The following is a 16,056-nucleotide window of genomic DNA, read 5'->3' on the forward strand; positions in this document are numbered from 1 at the left end:
CTCTGTCGTCTTGTAGCTTTAGTTTTGTGACAAACCTTGAACATGTTGACGATTATGAAGCTATACACCATCGCTTACCACTTCGGGTGATGATAAGAGGTTGTTCTTGTTCCAATGTCTTCTTTTATGACGCACCTCATCTTCACTGTCACTCTTGCATTCTTTTAAGAAAGAGAGTGAGAATCAAGAGCAAGGGACAATAAAAAAGAAAAGAGAAGAACTGAGAGCAGAACCAGACCTGTAGGACAAGGTGAGTCTTTCACCTCGATCGTCTCTCCTCTCCCTGTGCTTGAGCCACTTTCTGATTGTCTTCCTTCAAAGCTGGTACAAGCATGTCTATCATGCCTGGTCATAAGTGCCCGTTTTACTCCAGCTGTTGTAATCGGAGATGGTAGTGACACCCCACAATCTGACGGAACGGTCCCACTGGCCGGTCGAGGTATCCTTGGTCGTGGAAGACCGATACAGGGCGTGGAGGAGTTTGTGGCAACTGGTAAAAACAAAGATGAAATATCTTCCTCTTTATCGAGTGCAGACACTGTGAGAACCTTAGCAGGAACTTCTTCAACCTCAGCTTCTTCTTCCTCCTTTTCTTCTTCTTCAGAGTCCTCCAGTAAGTAGCCAAGGTCAAAGTTGACAGAAAACAAGTCATGTGAGGCATCAGACGACCTTGACGGGCCTTTAAGACGTTTGTCTATCTCTGATTGGTGCATCACAGTTTTAATATGTAAATCAGGTTTTGCCTTTGAGGAGTAATCAGTCGAATCAGCGTTTGATGTTGTGTTTCTTGCGCATGCCACTTCCTTATCTTGACTTGTGTTTGACCTGTGTGTCCTAAACTCTGGCTCAGCGGTGCTGTGCGAGTCTGTGTTGTTGTGTCTGTGTAAAGTGATATCATCTTTAACTTTTGCATTAGGGGAACTACTGGGTGTGGGGACATCTGGAATGGTCATCTGCAGGAATACTTCGTCATCTCCGAATAGGTCAATGCTTTCATCCATGCAAACTGGAGAGAGCTGCTTTTCAGGTTCTTCAACCTTTATATTTTCACTGCTGTTGTTGTTCTCCTTTGTTATGCAATCATTGGGTCTCTTGATGGTAATGTGTTCATCGGTTTCATGTGTAATGCGCTCTTTGTTGTTTATCTCCCTGATGGCATCCACTTCCTCCTCCTCATCAAAAACCTCGTCCCATGTCGGACTGTTGGCACAATCGGAAGACACTTTGTGGCTTTTCTCGTGTGAATTCGGCCCAACAGGATCTACAATCATCTCTGCTTCATCATCGTCGTCTTCGTCACACAAGTCAAAGCTGACTGGGAACAGCTGATGGTGCGGCCGAGGAGAGGCCAGAACCGCTTCATCCATGTCTAAGATGTCGGCGAGAGGCGGTGGAGAACGGGACAGGAGTTCCTCCACGTTGGCCAGAATGAGTTTTACACTCTCGCTTCCTTCTTGGAGGAGTTTGTCAGGGCAAGACTGCGATGCTAAGTCCCATTTTGGAAGGTAGAACATTGCATTTAGCTCACCATCTTCTTCTGCGACAGAATACTCTTTAGTTTTAATCCTCTTTGCACTTTCATCATGGATTCCCTGCCAGTCTGTGTTTAACAGAGACGTACAGATGTCTTTCGGTGATAGATGCGTTGTCATATCTTGATGTGTTCTTTCAAAATCATCTTCAGCAAGCGTACAGTCTTTCGTCGTTGCTGATGGAGATGTTATCTTGGCTATTTGTGCATTTTCTTGATCTTTTTCCTCTTCAATACTCAATAGTTCCGTCCAAGAGTGATGAGAAGGTTTTAGTTGGTTCTTCTTAATTGACTTAAGCCTAATTTTTGTGGCTTTCAGCTTCTTTTGTCCACTTGTCAAGGAGTTGTCTTTGTTCCGATAGCGAAGAAGCTCTTGTTCGTAACGGCACTCTCCCTTAACACAAAGACCAGGTTGCATAAGTGAAAAAAAAACTAAAACTAAGTGTTAGTAAGTACTATTCAAACCACCTGGGATGAGTAATTCATTTTATAACAGATGTAGCATTACAGGGGCCACTTTACGGTTCACACAGGCAAACTAATCAGGATATGCCCGACGACACGCAAGAAAAGAAAACAGAAAACTACAAACTAATTTCTCCCCAGGAAGGCAACTTTTAAGGGCAGACGCTTGAGTTTAATCCCCCAAAATTAAAACATTCTTCAATAAGCCCTTTGATCCACCTCTACCAACAAGCGCACACACGTCGGAACAATCGAAGCACCTGTCATGTGGGGGAAGCGCAGCAGGCTTGAAGTGATTCATCTAAAGTGGCATCCAGCATGGGTCGACAGGGTGCCATCGAGCCTAGAACATGTTCACTGAACCAAAAGCAGAGAGAAGGAACACATGCTCCACGCTGGGGGATGAGATAAAAGCCGCGGTTCCGCTCGGTCACACACAAAAGCAGAACTTATCGCTTTGCTTTTAAAGCTGTGCACTTGAGGTTGGAATGAATTTTCAAATCCACTGTCAGAGTTTTTCATGGCCTGTAATTCCAGGCTTTTATAATATTTGCTGTATTATTAATGAAAGGACACAGACTTTAAGATAGTCAGCGTTTTACCCTAATTAGCCTGCAATAGAAGGAAAAAGCTTTAACCTTTTATAAGACATTACATTACATGGAATTAAAGTGAATCACTGCTCTTTCATAAAATACACTTAAAGTTTCCAGCTTAATGTGCCGAACAACAAAGGGAATACACTCACTGGTGTCAATTAATGCTTTTATAATCTTTGATTGTTCGGTTCGGTACCCATAAACCAGTCTAGTTATTCAGGTCTGATCTCTGGTAGGAACAAGATATTTTCACCACAGACAATATCTGCCTTGATCACCTTGACATTCTCGCTGATTCCTCGCCACTGTTCGTCTGATAATAAGAAGATTCTAATACAAAGGCATCTTTCATTTTGTTTTTCTTTGAAAGAAGGAGGGAAAGGACAGAAAAAAACAGGGAAAAATACAAAAACAAAAAACAAAACTAAAGCATCTAAATTTAATTCCAAGAAGAAGAAAAAAAAAAGAAAACAGAAAAAGAAAAAACTATGAAAAATAAAAGTAAAGGATTCAAGTGAAATAAATAATAATGAGAACATTAGGGGGAAAAAAAACAAAGAATACTGATTCTTCGTCACCATTTGTCTGGTATTAAAAAGAATCTAATACAAAAGTTACTTTCATTTCATTAAAAAAATAAATAAATTTACACACATACATATATATATATGAAAAAAATAAAATAAAAAACACAATTTAAAATAAACATAAGGAAAATAAAAGAATCTAAATTCAGTTAAAAGAAAAGAAAAAGAAAAAAACTATGAAAAATAAGAAAAAGCAATTAAAATTAAATATAAATAATGAAAAAATAAGGGTAAAATAACAACAAAAAAAAAACACAAAAGCATCTAAATGCAGTTCAAAGAAAAAAAAAAAGAAAGAGAAAAAACTATTTCAAACAAAAATGATGAAAAATAACACAAAAATAAGGATCAACAGTTGAACAGTATATTGATCCGAATCCCAACCAATATTCAATGGAATCTTCCATAGAATAAAGTCTATCTTTGACGAGATCCTGCTAATAAACAAACGCATGTATAAATATTACATCAATGGAGGCGGAACTACAAAAAGTTCTTTATGTACATTTTAAAGAAAAGTTTTTAAGAAACTGACAATAGTTTTCCTCCAGCTATCCTTTATAACTTTATTTTGAAATAAGATTCCAATGCAAGCCAGCAGTAGATTTTTTTGGGGGGGAAAAAAACAACAACCTAATAACAGGGAATTTCAGAGTTCACAATAATGTTTTTGTTTTGTTGCCAAAAATGAATAAATGGGACTTGATTCTCTCAGGATTAACCTTAATCCCTGCTGTTAATACCCATTGTTCACAATCTAGTGACTGCACACAATAAAATAACCTTTACTGTCTGAGTGGAGACAATGCTGCTGATCCTGATGATACACATGTCTCAGGTATATTTTTAAATTACACATTAAGACAAAGAAAGAGTGTGACAGTTCCTCCCACGATAGTTACAGGATTTTGATGCTTGGAAACACAAGGAAAGCCTCACAGAATCTACTTCCTGACGCCCATAATTACACAGTAAACAACTTATGACCATGTGGTATTTTCACTTCTTTTCTACATCTGTTTTCTGATCTGCTGATTAGATCTTCCAAGTCTAGTTGCAGTACATCTAGGTCATCATGACCTGACCAACTTCAAGCTTCCTGGTCTTATGTAACGGTTCCCTCAACCGTTACATAAGACCGTGGAATGAGGCCTGCGCTCAAGTCTGCACGCTGTAAAGAAACAGAAGCAGTGAGTAGAAAAATATAGGTATTCAATAGATAATTGCCTTGAGAAGTAAAAGCTTATTAAAAAAAACTGACAAAGGTGTTTGAAAAGCTCAAGCGAAATTATGTTGGGGCCGTCATTTATGAGGTTTTTTTCTCTAATGTCTGTGATGGAGAGACAGACAGAGTGAGGTCAAAGGTCGTCTGTGCTGCTCTCCAACAGAATAAAGCCAATGATCTTGGAGGCAACACATTCAATTATATTAAGAGAAAAATCTCAAAAACACATAATTACAACTCCTCATTAATAATTTATTGTACTTTGAAAAAAAGGCCAAATCAAAACTTATGAAATTTAAAGATATTGATTATTATACAATAACACAGATAATGATCAAAGCAAAAAGAAATACTCTTCCAGAAGGCGTACAAAAATACTTCTCACTGCAGACCAGCAAATACAGCCGAAAAGATCAATTTATGTTTATTCAACCAAAAGCAAGATTAGTAGTTAAACAAAGATGTCCGTCTGTTCTAGAGGCTAGTTTGTGTGTAAATGTATTGTTGTTTTGTATGTTTTTGATGTAATATTGTGCATTTTAGTTTTCCTTTTGTGTGGAATTGGAGTCATTTTGTAAATTTTTAATGTTATTTTGTGCAATTTTGTGTTTTTGTTGTCGTTTTGTGAGTTTTTGACATAATTTCATGCATTTTAGTAGTCATTTTGTGTATTTCTGATGTAATTCTGTGTGTTTTTGAAAGAATTTTTAAATTTTTATCTAATTTGATGTTTTTTGTTGGTGTTTTGTGTTTTTTGGAGTCAATCCGTGTATTTTAGTTGTCCTTTTGTGTGTAATTGGAGTAATTTTGTATATTTTCAATGTTGTTCTGTGAGATTTTGGGGTCATGGGGTAATTTAATGTGTTTTTGTTGTTGTTTTGTGTTTTAACGTAATTCTGTGTATTTTAGTTGTCATTGTGTGTGGAATTTGAGTAATTTTGTATATTGTCAATGTTATTTTGTGCAATTTTGGGGTCATGGGCTAATTTTGTGTGTTTTTGTTGTCGTTTAGTGAGTTTTTGATATAATGTCATGCATTTTAGTAGTCGTTTTGTGTATTTCTGATGTAATTCTGTGTGTTTTTGAAAGCATTTTTAAATTTTTATCTAATTTGATAGTTTTTGTTGCTGTTTTGTGTTTTTTTGGAGTCAATCCGTGTATTTTAGTTGTCGTTTTGAGTAAAATTAATTTGGTATTTTTTCAATGTTGTTCTGTGAGATTTTCGGGTCATGGGGTGATTTCATGTGTTTTTGTTCTTGTTTGATGTTTTTAATGTAATGGTGTGTGGAATTTGAGTGATTTTGTATATTTTCAATATTGTTTTGTCCAATTTTGTGATCATTTTGTGTATTTCTGATGTAATTTTGTGTGTTTTTGGAGGTATTTTGTGTACTGTTCTCTAATTTTATGTTTTTTTGTTGCCATTTTGAAGTTATTCTGTCTATTTTGTGTATTTTAGTTGTCATTTTGTGTAGAATTGTAGTAATTTTGTACATTTTCAGTGTTGTTTTAAGGCATTTCTGATGTAAATCTATGTGTTTTTGAAAGCGTTTTGTAAACATTTCTGTAATTTAATGTTTTTTTGTTGCTGTGTTGTGTTTTTTGGAGTCAATCCGTGTATTTTAGTTGTCCTCTTGTGTGTCCTCTGATGTCATTTTGTGGTTTGTTGGAATCTTTTTGTGTTTTTAGAGGCATTACATATATAAATTAATAAAACAGTATGATTGAGTGTTTTTGGTGTCATTTTGTATGTTTTTTCAGTCATTTTATGTATATTTGTAGTCATCTTGTGTGTTTTTGCATTGAATTTGTGCATTTTTGCTGTTCATTTGTGTATTTTTCTGCCATTTCTCAACAATGGACTCCACAGGATCTCTGAAGGTGTGCACTGGTATCTGGAACTAATGTTAACATCTTTTAGGACAAAGATCTGAAGACATGTTGGGCTTGAATGAGATACAGGTTTTCGGAAGTCATTTCTGCACTTCGAGTTGTTTTATTTTCCAATCATCAAGTCATTCTTCAAACATTTCTGCTTTGAGTCACAAAGACACACATAATGCAAAGCATCAGATACTATAGCCTTGGGCAGCTTTCTGTCTTCTCTTAGCACACTGTGGTGCAGTTAAGTAAAGGAACACATGACTTGTGATCAAAATAGGCTTTTGTGGTTTCGTTATGATACAAACAAAACCTAAAATTGCCAAATTAGCCTCACAGCAGCAAGGACGTCCTTCCAGGCCTGCAGCGGTTCAGGCCCAACTGCAACCAAACTACAATGTACCTTTTATTCTGATGCTGCTCTAACAGGACGAGAAGAATAACTGCTCAGATATTTGAAGGGGGTAAACATCTCGCAGTGTTTCTCAAACTTTTTCAGACCAAGGACCACTTAACCAATTAAAGGACGATCCCGGACCTAACACTGACTTTCAAAAATCGGTGTATTTCATGCTCGCCTGTTTTTCCTCTTTACCGCATATTCAAAGGACAAATGCCTAAGAGTGGAAATAGTGTAATGGATCTTAGCTATAAAACTGTTCAAACCAGACAACATGGTTTAAAACAGAAATAGGCAACGGGGACCACACGCGGCTTACACTCTAATATTGTGCGGCCCACAATGTAAATGCGCAATATAACTCCAAAAGCACACAAAATGACAGAGAAACACAACAAACTAAAACAAAAATACACAAAAAGCAACAAGTATAACAGGAAAGAAAAGAAAAATACGCAAAACGATCACAGAAATACATAAAACGGCAACAGAAATGCACAAAAACAACTAATAACACGCTAAACACCAACTAAAATATACAGAATGGCAGAAAAAACAACTGAACACAAAAATAACAGAAAAATACACAAAAAACAAGGTACACAAAAATTAAACAATAAAAAAAAGCAAAAAAACAAAAGATACAGAAAATAACTGAAAAATACACAAAAGGACAACAAAAATACACAAAAATAACTAAGAACAAACTAAACGCCAACCAAAATATACAGAATGGCAGAAAAATATACAAAGCTGAACACAACAACAAAAACACACAAAATGACTCCAAAAACACACAAAATGTTAACATGACACACAAACAAACACAAAAATACACAAAAAACAACAAAATACACGAAAATCAAACAATATAAAAAGCAAAAACTAAAATACAAAAAACAATAGAGATACAGAAAATAACAGAAAAATATACAAAACAACAACAGAAATACACAAAACGAAAACAAAAATATACAAAAATTACTAAAAACAAACACCAACCAAAATAAAGAAAATGGCAGAAAAACATAAAACTGAACACAACAACAAAATACTGTACACAAAATTACTCTAAAAATACACAAAAAGACAACATAATTACAGAAAAATAGACAAAAAAACAACAAACACAAAAATAAAATAAAATATAAAAAAACAAAACCAAAAATACACATAACAACAAAGATACATAAAATAACAGGAAAAATATACAAAAGAACAACAGAAGTACACAAAATGACTTCAAAAACTCACAAAAACATAACAAAAACACAAAATCACAACAAAAAGAGGCAAAAATTGCTGATAAATCTACACAAAACAACAGATACATAAAATAACAGAAAAATATACAAAACAACAATAGAAATACACAAAAATTACTAATAATTTAATAAAACACTTTAGCCTAAATACAAAGAATGGCAGATAAATACATAAAATGACAACAAAAACCGTTTTCTTAAAGTATTAATGCTCAGATTGGTCATTATTCTAAATACTGACTTATTGAATCTCAGATCAAACAAATCATGTTTTTGTGGCCCCTGCTGTGATAAAACTTGTCTGTGTCTGGTTATAAAAAGACTTCATGAACCTGCATGATTTACACAAACACTAAAGTGAAGCAGGAGTTACGACACACATCGAGGACGTAAAAGTGAAATCTCATAAACTGTCTGTGCTTTTCCCAAAAGTGTAGAAGTTTAAACAATAGAATTCTCTAGTAATTCTCCCTAAAGGCTGTTTGATGACCTTGATTCTTCTACTGAATCATGTGAGACATGAGTTCCACCGTACCCACTAATCCTATTTGGTTTTGTTCCAGGTGGGATAATTCCAGAGTTCAGTCATGACCTCAGAATGGAAGAAAAAAGTAAGACACTGGCTATTGTAAAAAAAACAGGGCAACATTAATAACATGCTGTATAGCTGGGGCTGATAATTAGAATACTTTATTCTCGTGAAGAATGTGGTCTATTCATTATACCACGTGTCAAACTCAAGGCCCGGGGGCCAAATCTGGCCCTTTAAACCATCAAAATTTCAAAATGTTTAAAGAACTGATTTTTGACGAAATTATAATCACATAATTTCGGCAAATTAAATAAAATAAATGTAATTTAAAAAGAAAAAACCCGCAGAGACTGATGTCTTTCACTTATTACCTGAATAATATCAGCACTTTACACACTTATACATCATGCCTAAAATCTGCGATCCACTTAATATCAAACTATTTCATATTTAGCTCACGAACTAAGAGGAGTTTGACACCCCTGTATTACACCTAAAATCATAGAATTGCTTCAAATTTGGGCACAAACGACGACTCAGCAGAAGGTAAAGCCCCGCCCCTGAGAGGACTGTAAAGAAGATTCCAAATCAGCGGTTCAGGTATAGGACATCCCTGTGCTCAAAGCTGATTCCTCCTCTTACAGAGCATTTATTATTAAAAAAAAATATGAGAACATTTAGAAAGGCTGTAGAGATTTCTATAAAATGAGTCGAGCAGATTGATCACACTTACTCACACTCAGACTATTTCTCTCCATTTGCTGACCCACATTTTATTGATAAAGCTGCAAAAGACAAGATTTTTTTTTAATCAGATAAAGACAGTCTGAGTTGGAAATGTCACACTAACAAACTAAATACTACAAACTCAATGAGTATATACTGTAGTATAGTAGTATCTACCATAAGGTTGACTAGGATGATGAGTGTTCCCATTGAAGTATACTGCCAAGTTCCCCAAGATGCATTTGGAACCTACAATAGCACAAACCTGAAGCACACTGAGGTAGGGCTGGGCGATATACTATATGCAGTGTCAAGATATATTGAGTTTTCGCTTTTGGCGATATAGAAAATTAATTACAGGAAAAAATAACGCGTTAAAAAAATGTATTGCTTCTTTTTTTTTTTTTGCACCGCAAACAGCACGAAACCGTTCTCCATTGCACGCGTTCCCTGGTATACCCATAATACTGATGCACCGAGTACAACAGTAGAACCTGATGGGAAGTCTTTGTGGGCGTTAATTTTAGTTAAAAAAAAAAAAAAAAACACCGGATGGGAAACTAAAGCCCAGTTGTGTGCAAATTGTGCAAGAAAGAGTTTGTGGGTCACCGAAGGTCTTCTAGCCTCCAGTGGAGCTTTTCCACCTCAATGCTAACTATGTAGCAGCTAGTACTGACAGCGGTCCTTCGGACAGTACACATGACCGAGCAGACAGAGTGGCCCATACAATCCACACTGGACAATCAGACTGGGTTCAGAACCAAAACAAATAAATCAATGAGTGACAAATGAACAAAGTCAGTGGATAAATGATTGTAGTGGACAGTCGACCACTCACGGTGGTAGAGGATGTGGGCGGGGCTACTACAACTAGAAGTGATTACAGTACTTTACTTTGTGATGAACAATGTTATATTTGATGTGCTAATTTACAGCAGTGATTGATCGCCCGTTTTATTTATTATATATTATCTGAAGGAGCGAAAAAGCAACAAGTTTGGTGTTCAATAACTGTATTGATCATAAAAGTGTTCTTACTGTTGATGATCGCACAATATTTTTGATCTATTGATAGCACTAATTACTCAAAGTCAAACAGTGTCGTGTAATTACGTAAAAAGTGTTTCCATTGAGCTTTTGCGATACATTTTAATATTGAAACGTCTGAAAAACCTCCTTATGAAAGCATAAAAACTTTTTTGCAATATTTGAGTGTTTTCTTCAAAAGTGTCCATTGTCAGTTTTTATTGCGCTGTTTAGATTGTTTGCATTTCCAAAGGTAATGAAAATATAGCTAATGTCAATAAACATAGTGTTTACAGTGGGGATTAAGACAAACTTTAGAGCGACAATTTCAACTTTTTACATTTTTAGCAGCTTTAATAAAAGCCACGTTAATTGATTTCCTAAAATACTGAAAACCAGATTCAGAAGGCCAACTGTTTGAGTCTTTCTGGCCTTTTTTATTTAACATACTGGTTTCCTCTTTGTCAAACTGTCAGCATTGTCGTCAGTTTATCAAACATCCATAGAACAGTGTGTGGTCAGATCATTATTTTATCTTCCATTCACACAGAAGCAGCTCAACTGCCTGGATCACAATTCCCTTCATTACTCAGTGTTGTTGGAATGAAACTAATCACTGACATTTGATGCACATTAATCACTATAAACATGGTGATGGTGCTTCGTGCTATTTGTGTCTTGTTACTTTTTAAATGCTTGTGAATCACCAACTGGTTTGTTGAAATATTTTCCTTCCTGCATCAGAACTAAAACATAACATTTGACTTCATTCTTCTGCTTTACACACCCATAAAAACAACTCGCACTAGTTGTTCCGTCTCTTACCTCATTTTCCTCCTTCATGCCGTCTATGAGCTTCATCACTTGGACGAAGTGGCTGCAGCGAAGGGAATGATCCACGGCGTTGGTAGGAAGTGGTTTGTGCTGCCAAAGTCTCCATTCCCACAGAGACAGCTCCCTGGATGGCGCTTGGCCTTTGGAAACTTCCTCCTACGAGTGAAATAAAAACCAACTTTACAAGCAGGTCAGTGAAAAGTGATGCACGTGTGTTTTTGCAGATGTGGGTCAGTGGTTGTTGTTCCAGAAACATTTAAAAACCACTAAAAAAAACTGTTTTTGTTTAAATGAATTGTTTATAATTAATTTCATGGTTTAATCCAGTGTTTATCAAACTTTTCAGGCCCCAAAATAAAGGTTCCAGAGACCGAAAACCCCCACTGTACCTGAAGGTGGTTGAACACAGACATGAACATTAGAGAACAGACATATGGAGACAGGTTCATCTATAAGGGGGGATAAAGGGGAGATCTTTTTGGGGCCCATCCATAAAGTCAGCAAAATGATGGTCCAATGTTCTATAAATCTGTGATAACCACATTTATATATATCTGAATAATATCCACTGTTATCCAGGAAGTTTACTATTATTTGCTCTATAGTGGAGCTAACAATCATCTTAAAGATGTAAACGTGACCAAAAATGGCAGTGAAATGGGATTTTCAAAAAGTTACAAATTAGAGTGGCCAAAAACGGTTCAAAGTGTCAATATTGGCTTAAAAGTAGGAACAATTAGTTTAAACAGGCAAACAATGGGCATAACAAATCATGAATGTGAATAAAGTGGCAAAAATAAGCATGAATTATGATGAAAAAAGGTTAAAAGTGACAATAATCGGTCAACATATGCGTGCAGGTTCATAAAGTGCTGAAAATGTCTTGAAAGTGGAAAAAATGACGTTGCAGAAATGGGATTAATGTAGCAAAAAACACATTAAAAAAAGCAAAAATATGGCAAGTTTGGTGTAGTTGCAAAAAAAGTGTAAAAATAAGCAAAAATGGGCTCAAATTGTTCAGAAAATATTATTAGATTCTGAGATAAGACAGAGATGCTGAGTAAGAGAAATACCTGAGGTGAGAGGGCATCAGGTATGGACAGGAAGCGACTTTGCTTTAGTGTGGGCTGAGCTTCCTGTTCATCCAGTCTCATGGTGGAGGCCCACAGGGAGTACTCGGTGCTGCTCAGGAACCCGTCTGATGTGGCCCTGCTCTGTTGAACTGCCTCACATTCAAAACAAACAAGTTTAGTCTGGAATTAGAAATATGCTTCTTCATCTCCATCCATTTTGACACTCACACAGGTTGTGAGGGTGGATGAGAGACGCCCGTCCTTCAGCGTGGGACCGTCGACCCCTGGATGAGCGCCTGCCGCTCTCACCGTGATCAAACTGCCCACAGGTGATGTGCATCTTGTGAAGGACGGGGTTCACCCCGTCGGGGATCATGCGGGGACTGTTCTGGTACATGTGGAACCCGTTTCTGTTGCTAGTGATGGATTTGTACACGCTGCGCTTGTTGCTCTGGCTCTGATTGTACGTCTGTGGGCGGAGAAGACGCTCAGGGTTCCACACTAGAGCTTACTCTACGGTGGATGGCAGGTGTCAGACCATTCGCAAATACAAAAACACAAGGGGAAATGAGAAAAACACAAATGCAAACAAAAAAAAACTAATGCAAATGAGAAAAACCCAAATGCAAACGGCACAACACGAATGCAAAAATGTTTTTACCATTAGAATTTGTGTTTTTACCATTAGAATTTGTGTTTTTACCATTAGAATTTGTGTTTTTACATTAGAATTTGTGTTTTTACCATTAGAATTTGTGTTTTTACCATTAGAATTTGTGTTTTTACTGTTAGCATTTGTGTTTTTACCATTAGATTTTGTGTTTTTACCATTAGAATTTGTGTTTTTACATTAGATTTTGTGTTTTTACCATTAGAATTTGTGTTTTTACCGTTAGCATTTGTGTTTTTACCATTAGAATTTGTGTTTTTACCATTAGAATTTGTGTTTTTACCATTAGAATTTGTGTTTTTACATTAGATTTTGTGTTTTTACCATTAGAATTTGTGTTTTTACCGTTAGCATTTGTGTTTTTACCATTAGAATTTGTGTTTTTACCATTAGAATTTGTGTTTTTACCTTTAACATTTGTGTTTTTACCTTTAACATTTGTGTTTATACCTTTAACATTTGTGTTTTCACCATTGCAAACCTACCAGCCACTGTATTACGGTCTCTAGTTTGTGTCAGAAAAACATGCACCACGGTAGAATCTGTGGCTGTCACTCACCCGCTCTTCTTTACCTTCAGCTAAAACGACCACGATACGCCCCTGCCTTTTACGCCCAGTGCGTCCCATTCGCTGCACCAGCCTGATGGGGTTCTTCTGGGCGTCGAAGCAGGCGATGAGATCCACCTCTCCGATGTCGAGACCCTCTTCCCCAACACATGTGGACACTAGGGTGTTAAAGCCCCCCTGTCTGAAGCGGTGCACCACCTGAAAAACCACAGGACAAAGAAGTCATGTGAGGACATCAGGGTTCACATTTTTATTTTGTTGTAGTCGTAGTTTTGTGACTATAACAGACAGAATTTTGACTAAAACTTAGTTGCATTTTAGTCTAGTTTTAGTCAACTAACATAAGATTTTAGTCGACTAAATCTGTTGGTTTAAGTCAAATAAAATGTAAAGCATTTTTTTAATTTATATTTCATAAAGAGGAAAGTGCACGAACAGACAGCACTGTGAAAATGCAATGTTATAAAACTGAAAGCATAGGTTTGTTTGTTTGTTTTTTAAGAAAATAAAGTTTGTTACAACAGCAAAAAGAGTCAAAGGAAACAACACTTCACACAATGATGATAAATAAATTAAACACACATAACAAGGTGTTAAGGACCAAGTCCTATGTCATATCCTTTGTAAGAAGAAGGTTTTATAAGGTAGTCATCCCCATTAACCATATTCCAAGAAATCAAACAATATAAGTGATTTAAAGTGTAATTACTTGACGCAAAAAGAGAAATTTTAGCATTGGCTGCTGCCATGGCAACGTGTCAGAAAGCCAACAAAGGATCATCATTTTGATACACAAATGTTAAAAGGTAAAAGGAAAATGGAAAAATCCTTCTTTTCAGAGACACATTTTACAACCAAACTGAACTTGTTAAGATGTTAATTTCAATCAAACTAAATAAAAATTAAATCAAGCACTATTTAAACTATTTAATAAAAGCAGGGAAGGTCAACTATCACAACAGGGGCCACAAAAATGTGACTAATGCAGAAGGAAAAAGTTTTGTCTTTGTCTGTGGTTTTGTCAGTTTTTACATGAATATGTGGTTTTTGTTATTTTTTGTGTTCTTGTTGCAATTTTGTCATTTTCTCCATTTTTGTAGTCGATTAGTGAGTTTTTGGGGTCACTTTTGTTATTTGGGCGACCGTGGCTCAGTGGTAGAGTGGGTCGTCTAGTAACCGAAGGGTTGGGGGTTTGAATCCCGCTCTATCAAGTCATTGTTGTTGTGTCCTTGGGCAAGGCACTTTACCCACATTGCCTCGTATGAATGGGTATGAATTGTGTATGAATGTTGGTGGTGGTCAGAGGGGCCGTAGGCATGAAATGGCAGCCACGCCTCTGTCAGTCTGCCCCAGGGCAGTGATGGCTACATTGTAGCTTAACACCATCGGTATGACTGTGTGAGTGACTGGTGTGAATGAATAATGATTTATAAATCCAAGCCATTATTATTATTTTTGTCATTGTTTTCTGTATTTTCCTGTCATTATGTGTAATTCTGTTGACAGTTTGTGTGTTTTTGGAGCTATTCTGTAGTGTGTAAAGGTTTTTTTAGTAATATTGTGTTTCATGAGTCATTTTAAGTAATTTTTTTAATTTTCTGTGTAATTCTTTTGAATTTTTTGCGTGTTTTTGTGTACTTTGTTCATTTTGTTGTCGATGTGTGTGTTTTTGGGGTCACTTTCTGTTTTTTTTGTTGTTGTTTTTTGTGTAATTTTGTTGACAGTTTGTGTGTCTTTGGAGCTATTCTGTAATGTTTTTCAGAGTCAATTTGTGTATTATTTGTTGGTTTTTTTTGTGTTTTTGTGTGCTTGGTGCATTTTGCTGTCGACTAGTGTGTTTTGGGAGTTAATTGGTGTATTATGTTGGGCTTCACATTCCTTCCAACTTCTTCAATTACAATTTTTGGGGATTTGTTTTGGAGGCCGCAAAAAATTAGACTGAGCGCCACATGTGGCCCCCGGGCCATCAGTTGCCCATGTCTGGTTTAAAGGATGTGCAATAAGAGGTAATCTAGATTTGTAACATACCCCCTTTGTGTTTTATGAGTCATTTTGTGTAATTTAGGGAATTTTTGGTGTGTTTTCATGTCCTCTGTGCATTTTGCTGTCGATTTGAGTATTTTTGTCATCGCTTTCTATATTTTCCTGTCATTTTGTGTGATTTTGTTGACAGTCTGTGTGTCTTTGGAGCTATTCTGTTGATGTTTATCCAATGTTTTTTTGTCATTTTGAATTTTTGTGTACTTTGCATTGTGCTGTCAATTTGTGTGTTTTTGGGGTCACTTTCTGTATTTCTGTTGTCGTTTTCTGTACTTTCCTGTCATTTGGTTGACAGTATGTGTGTCTTTGGAGCGATTCTGTAATGTGTTGATGTTTTTGTAGTAATGTTTTAATGAGTCATTTTGAGCATTCTTGGAATATTTTGTGTGTTTTTGTGTACTTTGTACGTTTTGCTGTGGATTTTTTGTGTTTTAGGAGTTATTTGGTGTATTACTGTATGTTGGGCTTTACCTTCCTTCTAACTGCTTGAATTCAAATTTTTGGGGCTTTGCTTTGGGGGCCACAAAAATGTAATTGTGTAATATCATTAATTCCAGAGATGACTCCTTTTTCCTTCCCGCTGGGGGTTTTCTGGTACATTTGGTGCCAAATCATTCAGCGTGGATAAAACCTC

The 16,056-nt window shown here is 36.2% G+C and overlaps 1 protein-coding gene across 2 annotated transcripts in view; it reads right to left on the minus strand.

Moving 5' to 3' along the window:
- fancm (FA complementation group M) overlaps positions 1 to 16,056 on the minus strand; it is a 56,825-nt gene that overhangs the window by 9,930 nt on the left and 30,839 nt on the right. Inside the window, exons 10-15 of one of the 2 annotated variants that reach the window (XM_028437671.1) lie at positions 13,374 to 13,580; positions 12,373 to 12,613; positions 12,145 to 12,293; positions 11,063 to 11,227; positions 239 to 1,925; positions 79 to 161 (exon numbers count right to left, since the gene is read on the minus strand). In XM_028437671.1, coding sequence (XP_028293472.1) covers positions 79 to 161; positions 239 to 1,925; positions 11,063 to 11,227; positions 12,145 to 12,293; positions 12,373 to 12,613; positions 13,374 to 13,580 — 2,532 coding nt within the window. The remainder of the gene's footprint in view (positions 1 to 78; positions 162 to 238; positions 1,926 to 11,062; positions 11,228 to 12,144; positions 12,294 to 12,372; positions 12,614 to 13,373; positions 13,581 to 16,056) is intronic. The other variant, XM_028437672.1, reaches the window with a different exon arrangement.

This window comes from Gouania willdenowi, chromosome 22, assembly GCF_900634775.1.
Source record: "Gouania willdenowi chromosome 22, fGouWil2.1, whole genome shotgun sequence".
Classification (NCBI taxonomy): Eukaryota; Metazoa; Chordata; class Actinopteri; order Blenniiformes; family Gobiesocidae; genus Gouania; species Gouania willdenowi.